General features: G+C 44.7%; 1 protein-coding gene across 3 annotated transcripts in view; it reads right to left on the bottom strand.

Annotated features, from left to right (window-relative positions):
* EVC (EvC ciliary complex subunit 1) overlaps nucleotides 1-13,453 on the bottom strand; it is a 92,654-nt gene that overhangs the window by 15,615 nt on the left and 63,586 nt on the right. For all 3 annotated transcript variants that reach the window (XM_081495023.1, XM_081494842.1, XM_081494926.1), the window contains exons 13-15: nucleotides 6,583-6,692; nucleotides 2,564-2,774; nucleotides 679-885 (exon numbers count right to left, since the gene is read on the bottom strand). In XM_081495023.1, the coding sequence (XP_081351149.1) occupies nucleotides 679-885; nucleotides 2,564-2,774; nucleotides 6,583-6,692 (528 nt within the window). The remainder of the gene's footprint in view (nucleotides 1-678; nucleotides 886-2,563; nucleotides 2,775-6,582; nucleotides 6,693-13,453) is intronic.

The raw sequence follows: 13,453 nt of genomic DNA, 5'->3' as shown, positions 1-13,453 counted from the left end.
TTCTGCCCAATAAAACTCCTCAGTCTTCCCACCTGAACAATGGGAAGAAAAATTATCCTTTCCGGGCAAGCGCTGTGGTAAGAGCCCAGTGAGATGAGGAAGTCAAATCCCCACCCCCCCACCCCTCTGTTGACTTAGAAGGGCGATGCCCACGTCACTTCTTACGAAGGCAGTTTTCACTCCTGTGGTTTGTCATAACTGTCAATGCAAGGAGAGAACCACTGCTTACTCAGGTCAGACTGATGTTAACAGCAATGGTCAGCCGTCGTGGACAACTCCACCAGCGCTCAGGTTCCCACAGAGGTGGCCAAGGGTAGGGAGGGCCTGCCCCTGGGAGAGGGACTTAGGCTCAGACTCTGTTATCTGCCACTGACCCACTGGGAGGCTCTGGCTGAAATGACATTCCTCTCGGGGCCGCTGCAAGGACTGCGCTGGTGCTCAGAAGGACGGGAGACAGGGCCGGGCAGCGGGCAGAAATCCTCACTGCTTCATGGGGCAGGTGTTCTCTCTTACGGGGTGGTGGGTGGGGGGGAAGGCGGCTCAGAGGCAAAGAGCTCTGCAGGGCCCAAGGCTCCTGGGCGGGCCCAGCTGCTGCTCTGCTCAAATCCCTCCCCTTGTTCGCCCCTGACCCCCGCTTCTAGTTCCCTGGGCTCCCCGGGGGCTGGGGCGGCCCCGCACCTTGAAGTCGTCCGTGTCCTTGGCCCGGCTCCTGGAGGCCGTGTTCCGCGCGTGGCCCAGCAGCGCCTGCCCGATGGCACGCTCTGTGTGCTGCTGCAGGAGCTGCCCAACCTCCTGGGCCTCGGCCAGGAGCTGCTGCTGAAGCTGCAGGCGCGTCTGCTGTGCCTCCTCCTCCAGCCTGCCAGCCTCCTCCAGCACGCGCACCTCCTGGAAAAGTCAGGCGGGGAGAAGACTGGAGCCCCCCCTGCCGCCTGCATGGATGCTCTGTGTGTATGCTAGTCGCTCAGTCCTGTCCGACTCTTTGCGACCCCACAAACTGTAGCCCACCAGGCTTCTCTGTCCATGGAATTCTCTAAGCAAGAATACCGGAGTGGATTGCCATTCCCTGCTCCAGAGGATCTTCCTGACCCAGGGATCGAACCCTGGTCTTCTGCATCGCAGGCAGATTCTTTACCATTTGAGCTACAGGGAAGTCAATGGATGCTCTGGTCAGGACCAAACCAGGAGGTGGGTTTGGCCCTGCCTGGGGTCCCAGGAAGGTTGGAGAAGGGGTAGGAAGTGGGCATCTCTGGGCTGGCAAAAACCTGTACACAGTGGATGAGCCTGGGATCTTGACAATCCCTTCGGGCATTTATTGAGCACCAACGATGTGCCCAGTGCCATCCGTGGCTTTTTACACGTACAAGAACTTACTCATTCACCCCACTTTGAGACCTGAACAGTAGGAGTGATGAGGCCAGAGGGGTGCAGAGATGCTAAGTAACTTTCTAAAAGTCACACAGCAGAGAGGTTCTTCAGTCACATCTGAGTCTGAGAGTAGTCTGGGACATCATGGAAGCCAACATAGGGCCCGTGGGGAGTCCGTCTCTTGAAGGAATGGGAGTTGGAGGAGGAGGTGAGGGAGCCGGAGGTAGGGCAGGAAGTGCGGCCTGCTTCCCACCAAGTCCTCCGGGGCCGAGAAAAAGAGACGGTGAGCTTGTCCCTCACTCATAGGTCAAAAAACATCAGCTGCTCATACAGCTAGTGGCTATTAGGAGACCTGGAGTCAGCCTGTTTGGGTTTAAATCCCAGCCCTGCAATTCACAGTCTTTGTTTAGATTTGTGAAGACCTTAAAACAGACCACACAGCCCTCTTCTCTCAACCCCCGATGTGACTGTACCTATCTGTGTTCTGAATTCTTGTGCAACTTTAGTATAATTGTCATTATCATGTACACTGGAAGCTTTGGGCATACTGGGTGCCCCTAACAAGGGGTACCTATTGTGCCGTTGTCCCCACCCACAACAATATGGGAACAGGATTTCTTTTTTATAAATTTATTTATTTACTTGGGGGTTGCTCTGATGGCTCAGTGGGTAAAGAACCTTCCTGCAATGCAAGAGACACAGGAGACTTGGGTTCGATCCCTGGGTCGGGAAGATTCCCTGGAGGAGGAAAATGGCAACCCACTGCAGTAGTTTTGCCTGAAAAATCCCATGGGCAGAGAAGCCTGGTGGGCTACAGTCCAAGGGGTCACAAAGAGTTGGACATGACTAAGCAACTAAGCACTCATTTAATTATTTGGCTGAACCAGGTCCCAACTGTGGCACACAGGAGCCTCAATTTTCATTGCAGCTTGCAGGATCTTTTTGTTAGTTGAGGCATGCAAGATCTTTGATTTTTTTTCTCATTTGCAGCATGCAAACTCTTAGCTGCAGCATGTGGGCTCTAGTTCCCCGACCAGGGATCGAACCTAGGCCCCCACTGCACTGGGAGCAAGGAATCTTAGCCACCACCAGAGAAGTCCTCAGCATTGGGGCTTTGAGTAAACCAGACTGGAACCCGGAAGCCAAGGAAGCAGCACTCCTGTTCTGGGATGGGCAGGGGGCTGATGCACGGTCTTACCAAGGCTCTGAGCAGTTGCCACTGGTGCTCGTCCAGACACTGGGAGGAGCCCTGCTCCAGCGCGTGTTGCTCCCGCAGCTCCTGGAGAAGGCTCTTTTTCCCTGACAGCCTCATCTGGGTCAGGGTGGTGATGGCGCTACCGCGGAGAGCCAGCCTCCGGAGAGCTGAGTGCAGGAGCAGTTCGTGCCCCTGCAGGATGTACTGAGTGGACCTTTGGAGACAGGGGGGAGGAGATTGGGGGGGTCAGTGTTCCTGGCTTCACTGAGTGTGGTGGTTAACTTTATGTGTGAGCTTCACTGAGCCATGGGCTGGATGGACCGCTGATCAAATATCATTCTGAGAGCTGCTGTGAGGGTGTTTCTGGATGAGATTAACATTTGAATAAATGAGTAAAGCAGATGGTCCTCCCTAAGGTGGGTGGGCCTTGTCCAATCAGTTGAAGATCTGAAGAGAAGAAAAGGCTCATTTAACCACAAGGGGGAACTCCTCCTGCCTGACTGCCTTGAGTGGGACATGGTTTTTCTTTGTATTTCCTTCTCTTTGTACTTAAACTGGAACATTGGTTTTTCCTGGGTCTTGAGATTGCTGACCTTCAAACTGGATGTCACACCATTAGCTTTCCTAGTTCTCAGGCCTTTGGACTTGGGACTGACATTACATATGGGTTCTCCTGAGTCTCCAGCTTGCCTACTGTGGATCTTGTGACTTCTCAGCTTGTCTATACCTATACCTATGCATTCATGTTAAGTTGCTTCAGTCATGTCTGACTGTTTGCAACTCTATAGACTGTAGCCCGCCAGGCTCCTGTGTCCATAGGATTCTCCAGACAAGAATACTTGAGTGGGTTGCCACACCCTCCTCCAGGGGATCTTCCCAATCCAGGATTGAACTTGCGTCTCCCACGTCTCCTGTATTGGCAGGGAAGTTCTTTACCACTAGTGCCACCTGAGAAGCTCACCTATACCTTTACCTATATCACCTATACTATATCTCATATTGGTTCTGTTTGGAGAATCCTGACTAATACATTGACCCACTAAGAAACATCCCAAATAGTCATGCCCCACAGGGAACCCTTCCAGAGGCAATAGGTTAAAATTATCCCATCTTCTGCTGCCCATCCTCTTAGATGTGGGTGCATACTTGAGTTATAGTCAGTCATCTGTCCTTTGATTAACCTTTTTAACTTTATCACATTCTGCCTCAAGTTTCAGATGCATATATACAGTTGCCTTCAGTACATACTCACTCAAATTTCTTACATAACTCTCAAAATTAACACATTCAGAACTGAAGTCATGAACTATTTTGGGGTTCCTATCTCAACGAGTCAAGAAGGAAACTCTGGTTTAGAGAGGCTTGACATTTGGTTTTATAACTTGAGGTATTTTCTTACAGCCTGAAAGTTGAACAGAGAACTGCCAGTCAGTTTACCAAGGCGAAGAGAACCAGCAAACACTCCTAAGAATAAGGAGTCACCCCTTGTAAAGAATCAGTTAAATTCACCAATGGAGTGGTTGATCTGCCACTGTCTGAAATCCCTGCTGGAAGTAAGATAACTCCTCTCTGGAGAAGGAGTTATCACTTCTCCTAAATTACTCAAAGTCCTAAATTATGACTATAATTTTTTAATAACACTGTCTAGCATTCAATAAAAATAACCAGACTTGCAAACAGATAAGAACTGACCAAAAATAAAGAAAAAAAAAAAACCAGACCATAGAAGCATCCCACAAGATATTGAATATTAAAATAGTCAGCTATAATGAATATGTTCAGGAAATTAAATAAGATGAATTTTATAAGATAACTGGGAACTATGACAAAAATAAAGTGGAAATTCTAGAAGTATAAACACAGTAACCAGCATTAAGAATTCAGTAGATGGGTTGAACATCAGATAAGACACAACTGAAGACAGTGTGAAGTGGAAGAGAATCAAAATGAGTTATCTAGATTGAACTACAAGGAACAAAAATATAGAATAGCATGTAAGAGACAAATAACCTACAGTAAAAAATCTAATAAACATAAAGTTGCATTCCCAGGAAGAGTAGGGAGAGAATAGGCAAAGGAATATTTAAAGAGATAAAGATTCAGAATTTTCAAAAACTGATTAATGATAGCAAATTACAGATTCAAGAATCACTACAAATTTACTAAAAACAAACAAACAAGAATGCACAAAAACCCATATCCATGTTTAGGCATATTATAAGAAACTGATGAAAAGTAAAGAACAAAAGAAAATCTTAAAAGCAACCAGAAACAACTGAAATCAGAAGACAAAAGATTATCTTTACAAATATTTAAAAGATAACTAAACTAGGATTTTAGGCTCAATGAAAACATTCCTCAAAAATGGAGATAGACATTTTCAGACAAACAAAAATTTGTCACTAGCACATCTAAAATAAACAGAAAGTGAAAGTCGCTCAGTCATGTCCTCTTTGCGACCCCATGGACTATACAGAATACTGGAGTGGGTAGTCTTTCATTTCTCCAGAGGATCTTGCTCTTCCCAACCCAGGGATCAAACCCAGGTCTCCCGCATTGCAGGCAGATTCTTTACCAGCTGAGCCACAAGGGAAGCCCAAGAATACTGGAGTGGGTAGCGTATCCCTTCTTCAGAGGATCTTCCTGACCCAGGAATGGAACCAGGGTCTTCTGCATTGCAGGCGGATTATTGACCAACTGAGGCATGAGGGAAGTCCATAAATTAAACAGAACCTTCATGCAAAAGGACATACTCCTAGATATAAACTTAAATATGCAGGAAAGAATCAAGAGCAACACAAAGTGTAAATCCAAATGAATACTGACTGCATAAACCAAAAATAGTATCTTGTGGAGTTGCGAATATAGAAAGATGTATGTAAAATACCCAATAAGAAAAGCATTTCTCCTCTGTAAGGGAGAAATGAATGGAAATAAAGCATTCTACTATCCTGAAAGAAGCAATATATTAATGTATGCTAGATTTTGGCACACAAAGGATGCAATTCAAAATCTCTGAACCATTAAAATCACAGTAAAAGAATATATAACTAATAAGCCAAATTAGAGAAAATAGATATAATAAAACACCTAAACCAAAAGAAGGTAAGAGAGGAGAGGAAAAGGAACATAGCGCAGGTTGGAAAAAGATAAACAGTAAGGAGATAGATTAAAAATTCAAATATATTACCATAAAGTTTTACATTAAGTATAAATGGACTAAACGTTAGTACTATAAAAGACGTTGTTTTTGAGACTAGATAAAACTTCCAATTGCTCACCACTGTCCTTAACTTGCTCACCAGATTCTCCCTACTTGTTTCCATCTCCTTCTGATACCTCCTTTGTATTATCCAATAATATAGCTATCCACATGCTTCTTGATATATACGCAAAATAATTTCCTGGAAAGGACTGGGCAACTAGAAAATTAGCTATATCCAAATAATTTTTATTATGTAAAATAAGGAAAAAGAAATATTTTTCAGGAAGCTGAAAAAGTGATACCACATTAATAACCATACAAAGAATATTTTAAAATATAAAATTTATTAATAAATGGGGAATGACTGAAAACGGGCAAAAGTGGTCTTTTTGGAGTGATGGAAGTGTTTTACAATTGGATCATGGTGATGGGTGCAGAACTCTTAAAATTTACTAAAAATCATTGAATTGTACTCTTAAAAATAATGTATGGAAACTATACCTCACAAAAGGTGTTTTAAAAGTTTCTATGAAAGACAACTCTATGAAGTAGGTATTGTTAGGCCCATTTTATGGATGAGAAAATTAAGGGTAAGAACTAATTCATGTGCCCACGCCAAGTCTGACATCAACCTTCCATACATGGCCCTCTGCTATCACTGTATTTCATATTTATGTTTACAATTTGGTTGTTCTCAAAACCACACTGTAAGGGAGGCCCAGGGGGATGGGAGTTAACTTACAGATGAGGACACGGAGGCTAGCATGGAGAATCACACCGGACGCAAGGCCCCCACCCTACACAGAGTTGTACTCACTCTTCACTGAGGCTGCCAAGTTGGCCCAAGACTCGGTGGATGATGTTCTCATGGTCATCCCTCAGGTGAGTCTGTAGCACAGTGGACAGTGCATACTCCTCCATCCACACCTAAACCCCACGACAGAGGGACAGGGGTCAACCTCAAGTTCATTTCATCGATCATTGCTTTGTCGGATCATACTTTTTGTTTCTTATTTTTAAAAACCCCTTTCTCTTTTGATTTAATTAATTTTTCTCTTAGCTGATAAGTCACTTCAGGCGTGTCTGACTCTGTGTAACTCCATGGCCCGTAGCCCACCAGGTTCCTCTGTCCATGAAGCTTTCCAGGCAAGAATACTGGAATGGGTTGTCATTTCCTACTCCAGGAATTGTCCCAGCACCATTTCTTATATAATTTATCTTCTTATGACTGGCCTGTCATGCCACCCTGTCTGATATAGTTTCCATATGCACATGAATCTCATTCCAGGCTCTTTCTTTAATTCTGTGGGTCTGTCTGTACCAAGACATCACACTTTAAGTCCTGCAATTTATAACAAGAGTTCATAGCTGCTAGAGCACGTCTTCCCATATTCTTTTGTACAAAACTGTCTTAGCTATTCTTGGATCCTTTTCTTCACATATAAATTTTAGGGTCTGTATATTAAGTTTGGGAAACAGCTTTTTGGGGATTCATTTTGTAATTAGATTGAATTCATAGACTTATTTGTAGAAATTGAATTTTCCTATCCAAAAATAAAGCCTTTTTCTCAATTCTTTATTCCTTCAACATTTTATAAACTTCTCCACTGGACTGTGTTAGTCACTCAGTCGTGTCTGACTCTTTGCGACCCCACGAACTATAGCCTGCCAGGCTTCTCTGTCCGTGGAATTCTCCAGGCAAGAATACTGGAGTGGATTGCCATTCCCTTCTCCAGAGGAACTTCCCAACCCAGGGATCAAACTCTGGTCTCCTGCCTCACAGGCAGATTCTTTACCGTTTGAGCTACAGGGAAGTCTTCTCCATTAAGCTCTTATAAACACTGGTCAGATTTATTTTTAGGCACCCTGTAGCTTTTATTCGGAGAAGGCAATGGCACCCCACTCCAGTACTCTTGCCTGGAAAATCCCACGGACGGAGGAGCCTGGTAGGCTACAGTCCATGGGGTCGCTAAGAGTCGGACACGCCTAAGCGACTTCACTTTCACTTTTCCCTTTCATGCACTGGAGAAGGAAATGGCAACCCACTCCAGTATTCTTGCCTGGAGAATCCCAGGGACGGAGGAGCCTGGTGGGCTGCCATCTATGGGGTCGCACAGTCGGACACGACTGAAGCAACTTAGCAGCAGCAGTAGCAGCAGCTTTTATTCTAAAGGGGATCTTTATGTTATCACTACTGTTCTCTTCTACTGTTTTGAAAGTTACCTATTCTATTTCTATTCTATCTACATTTAAAAATTTTAACGTTTATTCCTGATTTCACAAATCCAAAGTTAATCAACATTCCTTTTACCTTAGGATTCATGACTGTCAGCACTTCTGAAAATTTCTTATCCATTATCAGTTTCAATATTATCTCTCTTTCATTCTCTCCATTCTCTCCTTCTAGAATTTCTGGAACACTAAGGAAGTCCCCCCAGGACTTTCACATTCTATTCCCATGCCTCCTAACCTTTCATATTTTCCATCTCTTTAGCCCTCCACGCCACGTTTCAAACTACTTTCTCACCTTTATCTCCTAGTTCACACAACGTGTCTTCAACAATATTTAACCCGCTATTTAATTCATCCATTAAATTTGTTTTCATGATTACAATTTTCATTCATAAAAGTATGTAGTTTTTTTAACGTGTCATCTTTTTATATCGTATCTTGTTTTTATGCTAATAATTCCTCTTTTTTTCCCCATTGTTTCAAACATACTTGCTTTATAAGTGCTCTCTAGTAGTCTCTCCATCTGAATTTCTTGGTGTTTGTTGTGGTCTAAACTTGGTGCTCGCTGTATGTGCTGGCTCTCACTTATGGCAGATGGTTCCTTGTGTGTTTCGTAACTCTGGATATTAGCTCATCTTTAGGGTGGCTTTGTCTGTGAAAATCCTGTGAGGTCCCAGGCCACACAACTAACGTACTAAAAAGAATAGCCAAACTCAAACCTAAGTCTGTCTCTCTCTAAAGCTCAAATATTTTCTAGGTCCACCATGCACCTCCCTAGCTCACTCACATCACCAGGAGAAACAAGTGCTTGGAAGCATGCAGCTAGACTGTGTTACACGAAGGGCTCGATCTTTAAGGTGAGACTCTTTCACTTCCCCTACATCTGTAGTTTTTTTTCTGGAGATGGCCATGCTGCACGCAGAATAGGGGCAAAGCACAGAGGCTTCCCTGGTGGCTCAGCCTGCAATGCAGGAGACCTGGGTTCAATCCCTGGGTCAGGAAGATCCTCTGGAGAAGGAAATGGCAACTCACTCCAGTATTCTTGCCTGGAGAATCCCATGGGCAGAGGAGCCTGACAGGATACAGTCCATGGGGTCGCAAAGAGTCAGCCATAACTGAGCGACTAACACTTTCACTTTCACAGAGGCTTTGAGTGTGAGTAAACAGCTTAGGCTTCAGTTCTCCAGGCCTTGTGATTTAAAGCACTTATACTTAATCACACAAAATCACACTGTGTTACCCAGAACTGTTTGTTAGAGCCGGACTCTGACGTGTTTTGTGAGAACTCTACAATAACCTGTCAAAGTGCTTAGGAAACCAGAACACTCTAGAAAATTCAACACAGTCTAGATTCCCTAAAAAGTAAATTAACACTGTCACTAAAGTACATGGGGGTCTTTGATGTACATTTAGAGAAGACAGATAAAGCTAGTAACAGGATCCAAAGAAGGTCAAGAGTACAGAAATCATCCAACCAGATGGTACCCGAAGTGGTCACACCATTTCTTTAACATTATTGAAGGCAAGTTCATGAATGTTTGAATTTAGAAGCAAAGAGCTGCTTCCCTGGGCTAGAGTGTTGACCCTGTTAAGTGCTACTGGGTCATTTTGTGGTTTCCAATATGGTTACTGTTGTTTCAAAGCTTCATTTACTAAGGAGAGAAAGGGAAAAGGAACCAGTCAGCACATGCCTGGTACGTGCTCAGGGTTTTGGAACATTCTCCTATAAAGGAAAAGAAAGAAAAGTGAAGTCACTCAGTCGTGTCCGACTCTTTGCAACCCCATGGACTGTAGCCCACCAAGCTCTTCCATCCATGGGATTTTCCAGGCAAGAATACTGGAGTGGGTTGCCATTTCCTTTTCCAGGGGATCTTCCCGACTCAGGGATCGAACCCAGGTCTCCCGCACTGCAGCCAGACTCTTTACTGTCCGAGCCACCAGGGAAGCCCTCCTATACAGGAGGTGGGTTTAGAAGTGAGGCAGGAGGTGAAGTCAAGGCAAACACTGGCGTGCTGCGGGAGGGAGGCACTGCAGGTTTTAAAGCAAGCGTGGTCAGAGAAGGTCTCAGGGTGAAGGTGGCTTGGGAGAATGTCCTGAAGCAGGACAAATGAGGCAGGAGCGCTGGGGAGCTAGAGGCACACAAGGATACGAGGGAGGCTAGAGTGGAGTAAGAGAGGAGACGGGGAGGAGAGAGAGGGAGGAGGTCAGCTCCCGACATGTGGGGCCATGCAGGGCAAGATAAGGACTCTGGCTTTTATGCTGCATGAAGTGAGAAGAGGATTCTGAGCGGAGAAATGAATTGATGTGACATAGTATCTTTTATCAAGTCTAATGTGCCGGTGATTATGAAATGCACAGTTATTTTAGGTCCCGTGCAGAGAGAAAAATCACTGCCAATTAAATTAAGAAGCATCTCAGTTTTAGAGATGTTAAAACGTGACTAAATCTGCATCTTAAAAATGAGTGGGATATACATTCCCTCTGGAGTAGGGAGGGGTTAAGATGGCAGGGGAAGACCCTGAGCTCACCTCCTCCCACGGGTACATCGAAATTACAACTATTCACAGAGCAACTATTGATGTGAAAGACCTGAAGAGCAGCAGGAAAAAAGTCTGCAACCAATGGTATAAAGAAGAACAGGAAGTTGCTGTACAGTGCATGGAGCTCAGCTATGATGACCTAGAGGGGTGGAGTGGGGAGAGGGGTAGAAGGCTCAAAGGGAGGAGATATATGTATACCTATATGGCTGATTCACATTATCATACAGCAGAAACTAAGACAACATTGGAATGCAGTTATATTCCAATTGAAAAAACACCAGATTTAAAACAAAGAAGAAACCACAATGAGAAGCGTAGAAGGGACAGGGTCATGGTATAGTCAAGTCCCATAATTACAGGTGGGGGACCCCAAACAGGAGGATAATTACTATTGCATTGGTTCTCCCCAAACAGGGAGGGGTCCAAAGCTCCCCAGCCCAGGGGTCCTGCACTAGGAAGATGAACCCTAAGAACATTTGGCTTTGAAGATCTGCAGGGCTTATATTTTGGAGAGCCAAACGACCATGGGAAACAGAGATCTGTCCTCAAAGGCTGCACACAAAATCTCACGAGGTCCAGGACCCAGAGCAGAAGCAGTCATTTGAAAAAGTCATTTGAAAGTCATCTGAAAGGGTTAGAGTCACCTGATGATATTAGAGAGCCTCCCAGAGAGGCAGGAGGCAATCAGAGCTCTGTCTGGGGACAGAGGCGCTGGCAGCAGCCATTTGGGGGAGCACTTTCTACCACGAAAGCGGTAAATAATTTGTCTGCAATGTAGGAGACCCAGGTTCGATCCCTGGGTCGGGAAGATCCTCTGGAGAAGGAAATGGCAACCCACTCCAGTATTTTTGTCTGGCGAATCCCATGGATGGAGAAGCCAGGCGGGCTACAGTCTATGGGGTTGCAGAGAGTCGGACACGACTGAGCGACTAACACTTTCTACCATGAGGACACATGCTCGGAAGCACTCTTTCTGAATCCCTGCTCTGGTTTATTAGCACAGGGGTCCAGCCTTGCCCACCAGCCTGTCAGCACCAGTACTGCGACACCTCAGGTGAAGCAGCTAGCCAGGCAAGGACACAAGCCCACCCACCAGCAGGCCAACTGACTTAGGACCCACAGAGCCTCCAGCTGGCCCAGGACCCAGTGCTGCACACCAACTGGTGGCCTCATACTAGCCCCAAGACCAGCCTCACTCACCAGTGGTCTTAGTAATATTTTTTTGGATATGTCTCCTCAGGGGTCTTCCCTAGTGGCTCAGTGGTAAAGAATCCACCTCCAAACCAGGAGACTTGGGTTCGATCCCTGGGTTGGGAAGATCCCCTGGAGGAGGAAATGGCAACCCACTCTAGTATACTTGCTTGGAAAATTCCATGGACAGAGGAGCCTGGCAGACTATGGTCCATGGGGTCGCAAAGAGTCAGACATGACTTAACACCACCACCCACTCATGTCTCCTCAGGCAAAGGAAACGAAAGCAAAAATGAGCAAATGGGACTAAATGAAACTAAAAAGATTTTGCATACTGAAGGAAACTATCAACAAAATGAAAAGGCTGCCCAGTGAACGGGAGATATTTGCAAATGATGCATCCCATAGTAATAATTACCTTGGGTCCACCTGCACAATCAGGATAATCTCCCCATCTCAAGATTCTTAACTTACTTCCCATCTGCAAAGTCCCTTTGCCACATAAGGTAACATTCACAGCTTTTGGGAATTAGGATGAGGACATCTTTGAGGGGACGTAAGGCATCTTTCTGCCTAACCCAGCAGACTGGGGAGAAGCCCACACACCTGCATTAGAATGGATCACACTTTGAGGACCACTATTCTACATTCTGTTCCAATTGTATAACTAACAAAATCACAATATTTAACAACTTCCCTGAACAGTGGGGCATGAAATCACCAAGACCTTTTACCTAGAAAATAGGTGGAAAATGAATTTTATAGTCTGGGTGTGTGTTTGATTTTCCATGAAGGATTTTGTCGGTCCTTTTCCTCTCATGACTAAATATTCATCTCGACCACAGAAAGTTCATCTCTCATTTTCATCAACAGGCAAATATGGAAACTGGGAGAGAATACGGATCTCTAAATATCTTATGGTAATTTAAGGCAATTAAACAATCAATCAGTAAATTAATTTTGACATACGCACTTTGAGAAAGCAGTCTTGGGTCATACTTATTTAATCAGTTGATGAGGTCATTAACCCTCCTGTTTGCTTCTTGCATGCAAAACTCCTTTCAAAATACTTCTGCACAAGCACAGGAAAATTCACATACGTGCATATGCTCACAAAGTAAATGAATAAAAAACAAAACCCAGAATCTAGGCACTGTCTGATATCTGCTTAAAATAAAAGATTCATAACTAGAGGTTTTTGGGTGAATCATAAGTCTTTGCCTAGTAATTTGTCAGAACTGAAATTCTGAATTTTTTTCAATATCAATGTTAAGAAGCGATTAAACAGATACAGTGCAAAGGGTCTTAGTCTGCATTCGCCTGCATTACCTTGCAGCAACCATGTAGGGTATTTTGATCATATTTTTCACATGAAAGCTGAGATTCAGAGAAATTCAGCAAGTTGTACAAAATCACAGAGTTGTGGGAGGTAGCTAACTGGCTAAAGTCACTCAGCCCATTAATGCCATTGTTGTTTCGTCTCTAAGTCATGTCCAACTCTTTTGTGGCCCCATGGACTATAGCCTGCCAGGCTTCTCTGTCCATGGAATTCTCCAGGCAAGAATACTGGAGTGGGTTGCCATTTCCTTCTCCAGGGGATCTTCCTAACCCAGGGATTGAACCTGCATCTCCTACGTTGGCAGGCGGATTCTTTACCACTGAGCCACCAGGGAAGCCCATTAATAGGATGTGTGCATGTGTGCCAAGTCGCTTCAGTCATGTTTG

This window comes from Giraffa tippelskirchi, chromosome 1, assembly GCF_054371585.1.
Source record: "Giraffa tippelskirchi isolate mGirTip1 chromosome 1, T2T-mGirTip1v1.2.pri, whole genome shotgun sequence".
Classification (NCBI taxonomy): domain Eukaryota; kingdom Metazoa; phylum Chordata; class Mammalia; order Artiodactyla; family Giraffidae; genus Giraffa; species Giraffa tippelskirchi.
Note: the sequence above shows the minus strand (reverse complement) of the source record. Positions and strands in the feature narration are given on the sequence as shown.